Source organism: Pieris brassicae, chromosome 11, assembly GCF_905147105.1.
Source record: "Pieris brassicae chromosome 11, ilPieBrab1.1, whole genome shotgun sequence".
Taxonomy (NCBI): domain Eukaryota; kingdom Metazoa; phylum Arthropoda; class Insecta; order Lepidoptera; family Pieridae; genus Pieris; species Pieris brassicae.
In genome coordinates, this window is record NC_059675.1 from 10,068,208 (window position 1) to 10,086,034 (window position 17,827).

The window sequence follows — 17,827 nt, forward strand, 5'->3', positions numbered from 1 at the left end:
ATTCACAGTAAACGTCCGCTATTAAGTCGTAAAGGATTAATTGTTATTTTATGCTGGCAGTCTATGTGCGGAAACTATGTCCACCCCACTTTTTCTATATTATACTGCTCCCGTTTATAGTTACGGCCTGTATGGTTCTCGGGTTATGTTATGATTAGCTAAAGCTAATGTTCATTAAAAAAAAGTATTGTCATAACTGAGACGAAAAATCGAAGTGTGCATAGCAGGCAGCTTTAAGGTCGAAGGACGATCATCTAGTGGCCTCTAACGCAATGTGTCTTTGTAATTGCAAATGTTCTTGTATAATTAAGATAATTTAAAACATATAGTACATTCATTAAATCATTCGGCCCTAGATCTAATATTATTTTATACAAATAAAACCCCAGAGTTATAAAGTGTTCTCGCCCACATAATGCGTGACAATAAGCGTCTTACAGGGGTATTATCGAAACATAAAATAAAATCTTATAGACTTGTTTATAAATTACAATGGCTTTTAAATACACTTAAATGTTACACAGACAGATTATTTACATAAGGATGGCGTAGAAGCTTTACTTATTGTCTTATTACACGCTTGTCTACTCAAGTACAATTAATTTGTCACATTGAAAAGTATATTTACAATTTATTAACTAGATAATAACTTAAATGAAACGTAAAAGAACTAGTTGATCTAGTTCTTAGGGTAGGAAATGAAACACTACAATAATTAACTTCACTGAAGCCCGTGCGCATGTATCATGTTATGCAACTTCTTTTATAATCTCTCTCCTACTCCGACTCGACCATCCCGCTTCGGGGAGATGTTTGACATCAATTCGTAATTTGAATGAGTCAAATGATCAAATAAATATTAAAAGCTAACAAATGATTGCGAATACAATTAACTTCAATTAACTTTTTTTTTAAATAATAGATACATATATAAAATAATAGGTATATGACCGGCCGCAACTAAAGATAAGTTGAACATTGAAGGAAAATGGTGCAGACTAGGGAGCGACAAAAGATACTTGCTTTGTTAAAAAATGTGATATATGGGATTTCACATTTGAATTACCATTCTATATCCAGAAACGTTAGTAATAAATATACTATGTGGAAAACTTACGAACATTTTTTAAATTATTTGAACTAATCTTTTGTTGGACGTATCCAGCCTTCCTACATGTTATGTTACGTTACAGTGTCGTAACTATCGAAAACAATCTCTTATATATTTTATAACTCTTAGCAATATAGCTCTTCGGATAATACAAATCTTAATATAAAGATGTTGTTATTTAAAACAAGATTTAGGGGATTAAAGGGATGTATAACTAAGCAACAGAGGCAGTCGTTAAGTTATAATTAACATGTACGGAATCGTAACGATCCGTTGCAGGCCGTTATGGTAACGTAAACAGGTTAGGTAACGACATCACGTCGCGTGGTTAGCAAACATAAAGCGCTGTATTTACTGCGATGTATAAACTCTACCGCAATTTTGAAAAATATGACTTATATTCCAAATTACAATTATATATATGATTTAGAGTATGAATATATAAATCGTTTGTTTATTTAGCGTTAAAGGGATAACAATAGATTACCATATATATACCACAATAGATTACCATTTTCTGGATATGGAAGACTATATTAAAAAATTTTACTTGATCCGCGAAGGTGAATAACTCATCACAAGAAGCGGTGAAAAAGTGTCCCTAATGAATAAAGACATTTCATTCATTAACTACGTAAAGGCTGGTTACAAATGGATTCAAATAATAATATACGGTATTTCAAATAACAAAACAAAATAAAAATACAAAAGCATTACAACTAATAAAATCCCGTCATTTAAATGAACTTATAAATATCAGGATCTCGTTTAATTCAGGAATAAATGTTACTAAAACTCTAGTAGACTATCAACCACGCGATCAGGCAGATACACGGCCTACTGTTAGGTTGGCGATCACCAATTGTCTTATCTCCCATTTTCTAGTAAGGGAAGTGGCTAGAACTGATGGCCTTGGAAATCCAACTTTGAGAAATTCTATCTCCAAAAGACTGTATCATTTATGAGAAATAACCAATTTTTATCTTCTGAGCTAGGAATTTTTGGGTATAAGTGCGTTTCAAATAAGTTAAAGACCTTACCTGGTTTGTCTAGATCACTGAGGAACTCCTCAGTGTCGGTGTAAGCTGTGGTTAGCCCCAGCATGAGGGCTGTAAGCCAGATCAACGTGGGCCCAAGGCGCTTCATAGCCCCCTATTTACGAGCACATCACTACACTACTCCGTGCACTAGCACTTCACTTATTATTATGTACCTGGAATAAAAAAATTAGGAATTATCCACATCAAGTTTCTTAGGAGGAAAATAACGTTAGTAGCAAAATACACTTAAGCAACAAACACAAGCGCAAAAGTTAATTTAGTGATTCATAATTTGGCCCTAACTTTGCAACTTTCAGTAAGCGACATAGACAGTAACCCCGATCCCAATGAGCTTTTGTTCCGCGCGATCCCAAGGTTGCGAGCGACATAACCGGACCGGAGAACCGGAACGGATATTGAGAAAACTACACCGAATTTGTTTACAAAAGGTCAGGATGTTCACTATTGGAAGTTACAAAGTAAGGGCAGGTCACTCTTAACGACGCTTAGAACAAACGAAATTTAGACTTCTAGTTCAGTATCGGAATTCGTTTTTAGTGCAAGTGCAGGAAGGAGTCAATGATGTTTATGGTACTACTCTGTCAAGAAGTATTAAAGATTTATATATACTTTAAATCTAATGAACTGACAATGGTAATGAAATGTAGCAAATTGTATATTATAAGGATAGTAAGTGACAGCGTTAATTAGTTTTTTTTTTATTGAATAGAGCTATTATTTTCTCGTAAAATATTTCAGGAAACTTTTTTAAATATGATCTACGGAAAAGCTATTCAACGTCAAACAATGCGCCATTGTTTCGGTTTGAAGCGTGGAATATCTTGATTATGTACAGAAATTCGATATTTCAACAAAAATACACCTTTTGCTTTTTTAAAGTATTTTTATTCGGTGTTTTAATTTACTCTTCTGATAAATAAGATTTTGGTCATATTTATTCAAAATTGTATATTTTAAAGGGTTTCATTGTATAAATCCAAGTAATGTTAATGTTATGAATATATCTAGGAATTTACATAATAAGTAGAACTGAGGTAATTTTTTTGAAAATATATTTTCCTCTTAATGTACCTCATGGCTTATTATTATATACAGCAACTAGGCCGCTTATATTAGTGAAATTTTGCGCTCGTGCGCTGTGTAAACTGCGGTCGTGTTGAACAATCGTATGTCACCTATGCACTTAACAACGTCTGCGAATCTGGAAATTCGTAATCGAGAAGAGAATTCGAGAGATAAGCTGCCATAGCTGAAAACATTGATACTATAATGAAAACAGCAAATATGACCGGAACACCTTAAAAACTAAGAAGAAATTGGTTGCGACACTGGTATTTCTGATGCTCATCTATGGCGCTTGGGAACCCCAATCTACTGGACAGCTAATAAAACAAACGTGTATACTTTGACGGTTACAAGTAAAAACTCTTCTTTCCAAACTTTGTTACCAACGGGTCCTGAGTTTTTCCGTAGGTACATGTAATACGTAGAGGTCCAGAAAATTAACAAAGACTTATTTCGTCTGGCAAATCGGAGGGGAGAGGCCGATCAAGTTAAGGACTTTACAGGTCTTACTATCATCACTCAGGCGCTGAGGCTTTCCGAAGTAGAAGAAAATCGGAGACTGCTACTAAAGAAGAAGGTAGCAAATATGCAGATATTGTGTATCTTATTATAGTCTTTGAGACCATTCTATCTAATAATAGTACATGAACGCATTAATTTTGCTGAAAATATAATATGTGTAAAAAAGTGAACAATTATTATTGACATAATCAGTAAATACTAAAATTATACTTACTTACTAGCTTACTAATATGTTTACGCAGTCTATGATAATAATTTTTTATTCTCTTCTAGGATTTTTCACCAGCTATTTCTACCTCAAAACTAATCAACTGTTAAGTAATTACACTGGTAACTCAGAATCTATTACCGACCGAACACCATTTCTCTCAAGGGAAACCTTTTTTCACCACTGAAAAAATAAATGTAACCCCTAAGAATCTTGTGACAGATGGACAGCGTGACGAGGGTCCAAACTCGCCCCGCACGTGACTTACCTATAGAGTAGCTTGATTGAAGCCCAAGGTATGATATACCCACGGTAAAATAATCAGAGTAATTACATTTTCACTCCAACACTTCTTACCCTATTATGTTATCAATTTAATAAAAAAATATTTTACCATCTTCATTACTTACGTTCGAATTTATTTTTCTTTTAGAGAAGTTATAGCGTTGCCTTATCAAATCATGTCCATTTATTCAATTAAGTACCATACACATTTATTAACGACAAACAAATAAATGGTAGGTTTTTAATTGGTATTTAACGAATATCAATAAACCCACAAAAATATTTTGATTCCATTTTAAAGTTGATTACTACACGCAACGAAACACGAAGCCGCATTTCTTTCCATTCAAACAATCACAAACAAACGAAAAATGGTGCCGTTTCGTCATTTGTTTTATTTTTTTCCAATGCTTGTGATACTAGGCGTATCTCGAATATCTGACCCGTCGGGAGTCAGAGTTTTATAACTATCGCAGAGGTATGAAATAGAGTTTGCAATCATGCATACGCGCAAAGTACATTAATGATGTTAAATTATTATAGTATCTACTGCATGGCTACTCTCAAAAAAGATTAGGCGCTCTAGATGAATTTTTTGTTTGTTACATTATACGTACAAATAGTTACATCATTTCGTAACATAAAATACTTTAAAGAATTAATTTGTTAAACATAATAAACAAAACGCATTAAATTTTGTGACAAAAATGCAAGGGCCTATGGAATTTAGACCAATTATAAATGATGAGGAATTGAATATGGATGATACAACTGTATTTCTTGGAATCACCATGGATTCAAAACTTCAGTGGTCCCTCATATTTAACACATTGGCGAAGAGACTAAGTTCTGCAGACTTAGACTTAGTTAAAAAAATCGCTCACTAACTGATGTCCATACAGCTAGACTTGTTTATTTTAGTTACTTTCACAGCTTAATGACCTATGGGGTCATGCTGCTGATGTCGAAATTATTTTCATACTGCAAAGGCGGATTCGTGCAATCAAAAATTTAAAATGAAGGGAATCTCTGAGAGATAAATTCAAGGATAACTTCCTTTACTCGCATATCAAATACCAAATTTAGATAGCCTAGTACGGGGAAATTGCAGCCTACGTTTGTTCCGAGTATTAACATTGTGCGTATATTCTAGTAAACTTATCACGATTTTTGTAAACATATTATATTTTCATAAATATACTTACCTTTCCCTTGCAATATATTTATGAAGATATTTTTAGGAAAAAGGATACTCTTCTTTAATAAAATTCCAGAGGCCTTTTATATCTGCCTTTCAATAAATTTAAGAAATGTATTAAAGAAAAGCTGTGTAAAACGGCTTACTACTAAGTTAACGATTATCTAGTTGGTAAAAGGGCCTAGGACTAGTGCTAGACAGGCTACTTCTAAATAATTTGCGATATTTGTTTAAAAATAAGTAATGTTTGATTATTTGATATTTTAAAAGAGTACCGAGAGGGTTTTACGCCGGCTTTTTCTCTCGGCCTACATACTTGTATCTTATGTTCCATAATAAACATATTTTATTTTAAACTATGTATCGGCTATATGGGCATTTAAGTTCCGCTCGAATAGTGAAGTCATAACTTCGTGAGGAAACCGGCTTGCCCAACCTAAAAAGTCGACGGCGTGTGTCAGGCACAGGAGGCTGATCACCTACTTGCCTATTAGATTGGGAAATTATCATGAAACAGATACAGAAATCTGAGGCCCAGACCTAAAAAGGTTGTAGCGCCACTGTTTTTTTATTTATGTATCCACTAACCATAAAAACGTTCAGGATGGTATGATGAACAATATTTCATTACTTTCAGTAATAGAAACATGTAAAATCTCTCAAAATAATTTTAAACAAAATAACAAGAATAGTTGTATAAATTAGATTTCCTCTAAGGAATTCCTTTGCCCCGGCAAAAACCTTATTCCTATTCAAAAGATGAGACTTAACTCCCGCGGCGTGACACCAAGAATTTAAGCATGTTAAAAGTATATGATTTCTAAGTTAATCTTAAACTGTTGTTCAATTGCAATTTTTCGCGATTTCAGCAGAGATCTAGGCTCTATCTATTTATAAGAGTATAAATGTAGGTCTAGAGTCACTACTAAAATTGCAATAAGATTAATAAACATTTTGTGATATGGCCTATAAATGAGTTTTGCAATAAATTATATATATTTATCTTTTGATTGCAATTTTTTATTAATACTAGAAATTATACATGGTTAAAACAAAATGATATAAAGCAAAAGTAATAAAATATATATTATCTTATCTATGCTTTAATTTAATCAAGGTAACTACCACAAATGATGAAAGCCCAGTTAGTAGATGCCTGGCTGGCTTTTGAGGAAGAATAACGCTGTTTGTTTAAAACCCTGCAACCGGTCGTATCCTTTCGCGAAACCTCCACTGGGAGGCGATTCTTCAATCCGCAATAGCACACGGTGCCCAATTAATCCCGTCAACACTATCCATAGAACTTTGTTATATACAAAATGCATAATGACAAAATTCGCGGAGCACATCCCCTCTCCTAAAATAAATATGAAGGTGCAGAACACACCTGCCCGGGGTACAAATTGGAACATTCATTTGTGCCGCGGGCGGGATATATATCCATGCGTGTATGTCAGAGAGGATATCTGTTCTCATTGCTTCGGGACGCTTGATGGAACGGACCTATCTAACCTATCTAACCTCTGGCTGCGCGTAGACTGCGATGACCATCCGCGATTCTACGCGTGCCTGTATAGATCTCATAACGGAAATGACGAAACAGACCGACTCTTCGAGCACATCCAAGCGAAAAAGGATTCCCTGCTCGAAAGGGTTCCGACCGCTGAAATCGTAATACGACGACCGTCGTTCCACAACTGAGCGTTTTCTAAGGCAGATTTTGCCGCGCACCACCGCTTTTTGCTGCCCACTGAAGTATTTCCGAACCAATTCGACTGATGGTCCTTTAATAAAAGAGCGTACCAATTCTGGAAAAGCCAGCAACGCACTTGCGGGCCTTCTGGCAATGTCCATGGGTGTCACTTAATATCAGGCCTCCTACTCGTTTGCCTCCTATTACATTTAAAAAAATGCAACCCTCTTGGTGTTGCAGGTGTACATGTACTTAACTTAACTTTGCTTTTTGCCTCCTGTCTCGTAAAAAAAAGATATTTAAACGCAATTAAATTTTATTAAATTAAAATAATGAACGTTCGCAATATAAGATAATATTTTATGAACTCGTAACACATTTAACAAAGTTTTCTAATACAAGATACATAATTAACTGTTTATCATATCTGGTATTTTATGGATCCGCCTCCTAACAAATATTGTTCACTTCGAATCCAATTAATCAATATACGTGGGTCAACTTTTTTGAATTTCAATTTTAGAACTCTTTGGTAACCTAATTCTTCTTGTTACACGTGAAAATGAACCTGACACGAGAAAGTTTTCGGTCAATGATTTATTATGACTTTCGTTGTGAGCTTAATCAACAACAAAGCTATGATAGCTGCGATTAGCATTTCTTAATGAAGCCCCATCTCGTGCCTCTATTTACAATTGCTTTAACGAGTTCAAGCGTGGACGTAGCAATCTCAATCATGATCCGCGTGAGGGACGTCCTTTAACAGCGACTACTGAAGATAACACCAGTGCTGTGCGACGCATGATAGAGGAAGATAAGACAGTGACCTATCAGCAGATACAGGCAAGCCTAGGCATTGGTATGAGTTAAGTTCAAAAGTCGGAAGAAGTCAAGGAAAAATGATGATTGCCTCATTCTTCGGAATGGAAAGGTAATTTCACGACAGTTGTGCTAGTCCATCTTCTAGCACAACTGTAGTGAAATTACCTTCTTGGACAAAAGTTCTTCTTCTTCTTGGACAAAATCTTGGAAAAAATTCGACAGCAGCGCCCTCGTAGCAGGATCCTTCTTCACCACGATAGTGCTTCAGTCCACTCCGCAAAACGGACTTGAATATTTGACTATGGAAGGTGTCGAAATAACGAGTCATCCGCCATACAGTCCTTTTTTTTGTATCAGGTGAAAATGCGCTTGCGCAGGCCCGCGCCAAGGATATCGAGCTTGACGCGCGGACTGTGGGGCTGGGTCTACCCTCAAATCCCTCTGCTATTCAGAGGGGTAGCGAGACCCGACCCACTAAAAACACCTCAGCCCTTCACACGCCCTTAAGATGGGCCCTCGGGGTTCGCCAGGCATTCTACCCAAGGGACCAGGGCTTAAATCCGACACACAGAGGTCATTCAGGACCTGCGATTCCGGGCCACTCGAGGTCGAGACCTTGAACCACCGATCAGTCTACAGTCATCTCCAGACCTCTCCCTCAATCGCTCAGCAGCCTCCTTCTGCAGCATTACATGCTCACAGAAGGAGACCATTGCACTCCAGGCCTCCTCACTTCCTAGTATAGCTAGTATAATACCAGGTAAAGTGAGGTCCGCCCCTATGACCGATACCAGGTCATGACGCTCCCTTGTGCAGGTGACACAGTCAACCACAGTATGCTCCGCCATGTCATTTGGAGCGCCACAGTGGTGGCACAACGGATGCATCTCCCTTCTAGGCACCTTATGCAGATACCGCCCAAAGCATCCATGCCCTGACAGTACCTGCAAATTAGAAACGTCACAGCACCCCACCGTCTATCCACCCAGTCTTTCAAGACTGGGCGAATAGCCTTTATTGTTAAAGCACCAGCTCGAGGCGTAGCCAGGTCGTCCAACCACCTTTCGAAAAGAGTTTCTCTGGCATGACGCCTTACATGTCCCGCTATTTCCCCCCACGAATGGTTCCCGGTAACTATTACCTCGGCTTTCACGCGGTATAAGGCAGCGAGGAGTTCTACCTCCCGCTCCCAGGGAGGAGTGCCAGCTAACACACAGGCCGCCTCGAACGACACGGTACGGTAACAGCGAGCTGCCCGAACCGCAATCACTCGCTGCGGCCGCCGTAAAAGCACACGATTAGTCCGCCTATTCAGCGCATCGTCCCAAATAGGGGCCCCGTATAGGGCCATACTGCTAATGATTCCACAGTACAGCCGACGCACACTCTGACATGGACCTCCAAGGTTAGGCAAGAGCTTGCCAAGTGCTCCTGCTGCTCTCACAAGTCTCTCTTCAAGAGATTTAAAATGGGGCTCGAAATTCCAGCGACCATCCAAAACAAGACCAAGATACTTCATGGTCAGGCCACTGAAATTCTAACACCTTCGACCACCAAAGCCGCCCCCGAAGGAGGACGCATCCTCGGGCCATGAAATAGCAGGGCGTTTTTTCAAGGGACAGGGACTAAAAGATTCTCGCATACACTTGAAAAAAACATTAATCAAAATCGGTTTAGGACTTTAATTTCAAATTAGAAGTATACTCATACAGAAAGAGTCAATAAAAACCTCAACGATATTTACAAAACAATCTGCTATATAATATAATAGGTTGGGGAAAAAGTTTCTTTGCATTTTTTAAGAAAATTCGCAACATTTCTAAATAACTAATAGTATACAAATTCTTAAAAGGCCGGCAATGCACTCGCGAGCCCTCTGGCATTGAGAGCGTCCATGGGCGGCGGTATAACTTAACATCAGGTGAGCCTCCTGCCCGTTTGCCCCCTATTTTATATAAAAAAAGTTTTGCTATATTGATTGTATACGTATACGGATTGCGTATAATAAAGATGAATGCGCTGTCAGGTTAAATTCGTCTCTTTGTGGTATCCCTGAAATAGTTTAAGATTTTTATAATCGGTTTAATAACTAGAAGTTTGTAAAAGATGTGTTTATGTAGATTAAAGCTCTGCGGGCTTTTATAATATTTATTTACGTAGTCATATAAGGCAAATGAAAATATTATGTCTCTATATTGTGACTTGCTATTGAGGATAATTTGTAATATATCTATGATTTATGTAAAATATAGTGTCAGGATAATCGAAAGCAAAGATCAAAGAAAAAATATTTAAAAAAAAACTATCTATTATTAGTACAGTATTTCTATTGCGTGACTCTTTCACATATAATGAAATCGTTGCATATTTTTCATCTTATAATAGAGAGATTTGGAAGAAGAATTTTGAATATGGAATTCAGCCAGGTCATCTTTTAAAATACGCTACTTATAAAAACCAAATAGCGGACCGCTTAAATAGATGACGCAATCTCCACTGTCACGAAATAATCTTTACAAAGGGAAAAAGATTTTAAAAGGCAATATTTTACCTCACCAATCCCTTCCTGGAATGTTTTCATGTTACTTATAACTTAGGCCGTTTCAATTATCCATTACTTTCATCTTACAAAATTAAATATGTCTCATTATTTTGTGTCAATATTTAGATTATGATTACATTAATATAACTAAGAGTTTTTTGTTACCTTTAAATATTTAGATTAGACTTAATATAATTTAAAAATAAAATCTCCTAAATTAAGTATAATTTTTGTATACAAAATATTGTTACAAAATTATTTTTTGGGCTCTGTAAATCTTTCATCACGTGTTTTAAGTCATATAATTCTCGAATGCTCAAACGTTTCACGGCAATACTACGAGTATTGCCGTGAAACGTTTGATATGAAATATAACATCCTTACATAAAATACCATTAACGTAATAAATAAAAGGCAACAAAACTTGGAAACCATAATATATTTCGCCAATAAAATGTTCTCGTACTACTATTACTAAATACATTTCATCCAACATACCACTGTTTGATTTATTTGATCCGAAAATATTTAGTACTGTAAGGTAAATGTAATTTTAGCTTCTGACAACTTCTCGATTGAGATTAAAAAACTTTCCCCACAAGGCCTGTGGTGTAGGAAAAAAATATTAATGAAAATTTTCGGGACAACCGAACGATGACCGAAGTTGGGTTCATCAAAGTATCTTCTGGTTCGGATAGGCAATTAAGAAATTCAATTTTGTTACTTCCTGTGAGATGAGATTACAATGCGACTTTGGTTTGTGACTTGTTAACGAGATTTCGTGAAATTAATGCAAAAATTTATTCGCTTACTCTAATCTTGGAGATCACTTTCTGTTCCCAATTGTAACGACAGAAAAATTATAAAACGCCGTTTGTTCAGCTGTCTATTGTTTTAGATTTGATACGTTTTTATTCACTTTTTCTGTACTGACCGGTGTTGTCAATTGTAATATGAAAGCTATATCAGTGAAATAACTTTTTCTTAACGAGTTGTGAAAGCAAAGTTTTAAATACTTCATTTATAAAATGTCTGCTCCGTTATTGTAATGCATGTTTGATTTTAAGTCCCGATCACTTAAATATAGCCAGTGTATAAGACTCAGAGCCACGGTGTTAAACAAGGTTCAAATTTATTTCACCCAAAACAAATCCAAAATCAGATGATATTAAGGTAACTTGGGAAGATGGCACAAACCTTGATTCCCTAACTACTCCTCCTACGTCGTAACATAATTTCAAACGATGAAGTTAACAAAAAAAAATAAAGAAAGCGATATCAGTCTGGGTCAATAAAGTCAAATAACGAAGAAACTCCAACTTTAAGAATTAATGATCACAAAGTTTGCGAGTCTACAGAAATATAAGTAAATATTACCAAAACCCTGAGCCCTCAAGAAAAAGGGTCTAAGGATCGAAAGGATTTTTGGTAAAACCGGTTATTAGGCCCTCGAATAAAACTCTAAAGACAGAGCTTTAGTCCAACTTCTAGTGAAGTATTTATTTACTTATTGTTTATATAATCTGAAATAGAAAAGAAGTTGGTGTGGTGGAAACACAAACTGGACAGAGTTTTTCTGTCCACCAGTACGTCGAACAGATTTAAATAATTAACTTATGTACTAAGGCCAGTGACATATGCACTATAGCCATTAAAATTGCACGTAAAACATCACAAACCAATTGAAACATTAACGCTCCGTAGATAGCCGATGCAAGAAAGAATGAACAAGAATCGTTATTGACAATAATAATATATTTTTTTAAACTTCCACATGACATCGATTAATTTACTATTATGGTATGGCAAATATAATGACTGTTTAGCTTATTTTTAAAATTATAGATTGTCTAACATTATTTAGAAATTATTATGAATCACGTACGACGTGCCATTGTGTTAGCATTTTGTCGATGTTGGTTTGAGATGTTTATTTTTTGTTTCCGTCTGAGTAAGTATTTTGTAACTGTTGTGGCGCTTTAGCACATTCCCTTACAATGATTGCTAGAAAAGATGGTTCGAATGAGAAAAGACCGCTCGTGCTAATCAGAAGAAATTTCTATTGTATTAGTTTTGTAATGGGTTGGTGTTTTCTACTGTGGGGTGCTGCTGCAGAGATTCAACTTTTTGCAAAAAATTAAATGTGGTAAAATTTGTGCTGCAGAAGCGGGCTGTTCAGGGTATTTGTTGTGTCCCCAAGGGAGTCGGTACGGAATAAGTTTAAGGAATTACATATTATGTCATATAATGTAAGCACTATCTGGTCAATATATTCTTGAAGCCTTTTTGTATGTACTAAAAAATATGAACGATTTTAAAACAAATGGTGACTTTCACCAGTATAATACTCGAAATATAACTAATTTAAGCGTATGACCAACCATGCTCCAAAATATATAAGGAGTGGTTTACTCCTTATATCGAAATTGTATTCGTTTTTACAGCAAATTCCCAAGCGAAATTAGAAAATTATCACTAAATAAATTCAAAGCTCTAGTTAAACGTAAATTAATCAATAAAGCTTTTTATAAATTTGACAAATATTTAAATTATCCTAATCCTTGGGATTAATTTGCTTGACTGACTTGACTTGATTTGACTCAAGACTTAGTGATTAAAAACAGTGGCGGAATGTTTCTTACCAGTTTTTCTTGCCCGCTCTACGCCCTTGACTTGCAAACTGGTAGTAAATGTAAATTTACAATTAATTTAACTTCTTTTCTGACGTTCATAAGAGTACCTATATGAATAAAGTTATTTTGACTTTGACAATAACTAATGCACTAAAGTATTAATTAAATAAATAGTAAATAGATGCTTTCCTAAGCAGTGCCACAGTCCATGCTTTTTTTGTTAAAAATTTGAATAGTTATTTTATTCTAACATATTCTTATCGTTTGACATGGTAAAAATTTAAAAGAAGATTTCGAAAATAGCTCAATTTATTAGAGGCGTTAATGCGCTAAGGAAGTATAAAATGAAAACAAGCTTTTATAGAATAATAATATCTACTTATTTGTGGCAAACTTTAGGGGGCGCCTCGTATATTTTCTATGACATTTTGCAGTCGCTTAAAAGAAATACCAACGACAAAATGAGCGAAGATTCAATCGAATTTGTACTCCTTGAAACGTTAGCATTCAGCAACAAGTTGAGTTATTTGAAAACGTGATTGAGTTGAGTGTATTCGTGAAATCGTAAAATTATTGGGTAAATTTAAAGAGCAGTTGATGCCAAAGAGGTATTTCTAATAGCAAGTTATTGAATACTACTTATTCACGCTATTAATGAGATTAGGAATGGAGTTTAAATTGTCCTTGAAGTTGTTGCACTGATTAAATAAATTGTACCTAATTGATTTTTGGCTGATATAGTTAAGGATGACAAAATATATAATTAAAGACTACTAGTTATCTTAATATACTACCAGTTGCCCACGACTATAAGCATAAAAGTTTCTCGAAGCAAAACTGGTTCAAAGCTTAAACTATAATACTCTCTATGGTTTACGCGATTACTAGACAGTTTAAATATTTTGACGTTAATTAATGGAAACTCTCACGCTAAACATGTTTTCTGTAAATCTGTATAAACTACGTGTTATGTATAAAATAATATAAATCCGCGTTTATACTAGTTAAATAAATTATATTTAATAAACGATCACAATGTAAAATACAAGATCAATTTTGTAAATAGAACATTATTTTAGTGTCAATGTTATCTCTCATTCAAGTGGTATTTTAGTAATATAAGAAGATACATAAATACTATTCAATTGTAAACAGTATACCTAAATTAATTTAACATAAATGGAATAATAGACGGAAAATATTTCCATATTCTATTGTATTAATATTATATTTACATTAATATCCGATACTTTTGATTAATATCAAAACATTTTGATAAAAAGAAAACTAGGATAAGTAATATTTTTAGTGGTTTCCGCGCATTAGTGGAAAAATGCTGCACGCTTGCAGTCAAAAGTATTATAATTATTTTCCAACTCTTATGGGATGTTCCAACCATAATGATAGGTCAAAGAGACCTTATTATATGATGTATGTTGTATAGGTATCTAAGTATATGATTAATTTATGCGCAAATAACTGCAACGGTTTTCATATGAAAAATAAATGACTACTGAATTTACCAAATAACACTATTTTTTTTTTCAATATAAACCGGTGTCACCAAGAATACTAAATATATATATATATTATAATTTAAATAAGTTATCAAATTAGTAGCCTTTAAAATTATCAAATTAGTAGTAATAACTTATATCACACGACTAATGCAAAAAAACAAATTTTGCTACATACTCAGTATCAATCGAAATTCGAGAGCAAAGCGAAGTTGTCCTCTCCAAGTTTTCCAATTTAAACTTTAATTGTTATGTTTTAATCGGGAAAGAATTCGAAATGAAGTTTTATTTTTGTTCTTTTTAATTTACAGTTGCTAATTTGAAACAATATTTTATTCTGAATAATTATGATACTTAATCGTTTAAAAATTTAAGTTATTTCTAGTGTTTTGGCGTAGTAAAGTTGTATTTGTAGATGACAATTTAAATGAAAACAAAATATTTTTGGTTCTAAAAGAGTTATACGTTAATACATTATATTGTTACGAGCTAGGGGATCGGATAGAAAACGCCGTAGATCCCTTCCAGGGTTTATTTTTCTATAAATCAACGAGGAATTTGTTTACACTAAAACCTCAAGTTACGCACAGAAAAACACTAATTGCCACATACAAAAGATCTTCACTAGTTAATTCAATTACGCACAATTCACACAGTACCTTATCAATCGTCTTCACTATTCGCACTTTATCACTTCCGTGTTAGTCTCTTGGTATCGCACTTAAACTGAATTAATAGGTCGCGTTTCGGCTTGCTTATATATTATTTCCCTCGCTTATATATAATCTTGAACGATATCCGAGAAATCATTAGGCAGGACTGCTTCTGAGTAGCAATTCCACAATTCTAGAATGTACGTACTCTTTATCTCGTTCGCATATTGCTCCATCCTTGTCGTACGGCGTTCTACAGTGTTCGAGAAGGTTCCGGCCTTCGCTCTCTCTCGCGTATCATTCCATCCCTGCCCCACACCTAGGGGTATAAATAGTCCTGATTCCGCCTGAAAACGGGTTTCCTCAAATCTGTATCACTCGACTACACATGTTCTGAAACTGCCTGAAAACGAGGGTAACATTATGCAATGTATAACTTTCTAATGTGTGATAGAGCCCTTCCTGAAACGGCCATTTCAGCTCACTGTAATCGTCTCTAACAATTGAGAAACATTTCATTCGACCCGTCTTCGTAACAATATTATGAGGAATATATATGCTGTCGTTGCAAATATAATAAAAATATTTAAAAACCTCATATTTTTATGAAATTATATAGTTGTTTATAGTATCGAACACTTTACACTATAAATATATTTTCAAACCTATTAGTAAACTCATAATACGGAACTAGCTTTTAATTTGAAATTTACGCTGACGTAGTTGTACTTTGTAGTATGACAAAAAAAATAATTATAAAGAAATAATATTCTTAATTTTATTATATAATAAAATCTGGCTTTTTCGCTTTACACAGCTTTTTGGCTCCAGTTCAATTAAAGCTTAAATATATTCCAGCGTATAGGAACTCCTCTACAATAGCGTTGCTTAAAGCATTTAGTACGAAAACACTTCATGAATAGTGCGGGTGGAGCAGACAAAGCTTCCCAGTTTTGGCTAGTTTTACTATATTTTATTTTTTACACTAAAAACAAATAAAATTTATAAAAGTAGTGTATGTAGGTACTTCACAACAGTTATAATCAGTGAACGTTTATAAAAGCTTTATTTAATTATTATAGCCTTATTACAAAATAATTTCATATTAAACAATTTTACGCAGCCAATGTCAAATGCCAATGCCAAAAAAAGTCGTATGACATGATCGTGAAATGAAAATACTTAAGACTTCAATTATAATTAATGAAACGGTACAAAAACGTATTGGAAACGCGATTCGAGATAATAAAATTAACATGTAGATATTAATTTCTGCATGAAACTCCCAAATAGCTTGTTGAGCTTCGCAGTAATTTTAAATGTAAATTAGCAATTTGGTGCGCGACGATTTCCGGACCGACTGATCTTGTGGATAAATTTATTCTGTTCGCTATTTAAAAGATTGAATATCAATATCATTTTGTGTATCGTGACATTATTCTATTTTTTTATAACAGCTATACTACATACATATAATACAGAGGGTCCCAGGTTTAAAGTATTAAACTGCAACTTATGAAGAGGCTTATCCAATAAAAAATATTATATTCGAAATGGTCACCTTTGGCTTTTATACGGTCCTTTAATCTGTTTGGCCACGAATCTATAGATTTACGCACTATTTCCAAGGAAAATTTCGCTACTGCTTGCTCCAAAGATTCTGTAAGAGACTCAATGTCACCGTGTCGTTTTGGGCAGGCCATGATCTCTAAAATTGACCAACATTTAAAGTCTAAAGGTTTTATGTCTGGGCTAGATGAGGGCTAGTCTTCAGCTCTTATAAAGTCCGGAACGTTGGTTTTAAGCCAGGCTTGGGTAGTGCGTGCCATGTGACTAGGTACAGAATCCTGCTGGAAAGTCCACAGTATATTTTTAAAAAAGTGTATTGCTGAGAGGTTTCACAAAATGATCCAAGACTGAATCTTGATACACTTTGGCTGAAGTTTTTACTTATATTAAATTTTTTTATGAATTTTCTTAAAAAAATCGAAGAAACTTTTTCCCCAACCTATTATCTATAACCACAAGAATAAGTGGAAACTATATTTGGTTTGGTTGGTTTGGCCTCAAATTGCAAACGTTTCTTCCATATTTTTTTATTTTATAGCCAAATAGGGGATGAGCATCGAGATCGATTTTTGGCTATGAGAATTGCCGGTTTCGTCATTATGCCTTCATCGTAAAAGCAAACGCAATCGCGCACATAGAACGAAAATTCCATTGGTGCCCGGCCGTGATACGAACGTGTGACATCAGGGATTAGGGTCGTACGGTTAAGCCACTAGGCCAATACTGTGTAATATGTAGTAGGTAAACTCATGTATGTGTACTCATGTCTTGTCTTTAACAAATCTTTGTGATTTTCGGATGTTATTAAAAATAATTTACAATGAATTAGAATTTAACGACTAATATCAGTGTAATCAGTAGAATCAGTACCAATTGAAACTGAGATGCTATATTAATAGTACTTACAACAAATAACAAATTTCACTATATATAGGTAAGGTAAGAAAC

General features: G+C 34.7%; 1 protein-coding gene across 2 annotated transcripts in view; it reads right to left on the minus strand.

Moving 5' to 3' along the window:
- Window positions 1-17,827, minus strand: part of LOC123716240 (hemicentin-2-like) — a 126,190-nt gene that overhangs the window by 64,666 nt on the left and 43,697 nt on the right. For both annotated transcript variants that reach the window (XM_045671884.1, XM_045671883.1), the window contains exon 3: window positions 2,152-2,324. In XM_045671884.1, coding sequence (XP_045527840.1) covers window positions 2,152-2,257 — 106 coding nt within the window. In that variant the 5' untranslated portion in view covers window positions 2,258-2,324. The remainder of the gene's footprint in view (window positions 1-2,151; window positions 2,325-17,827) is intronic.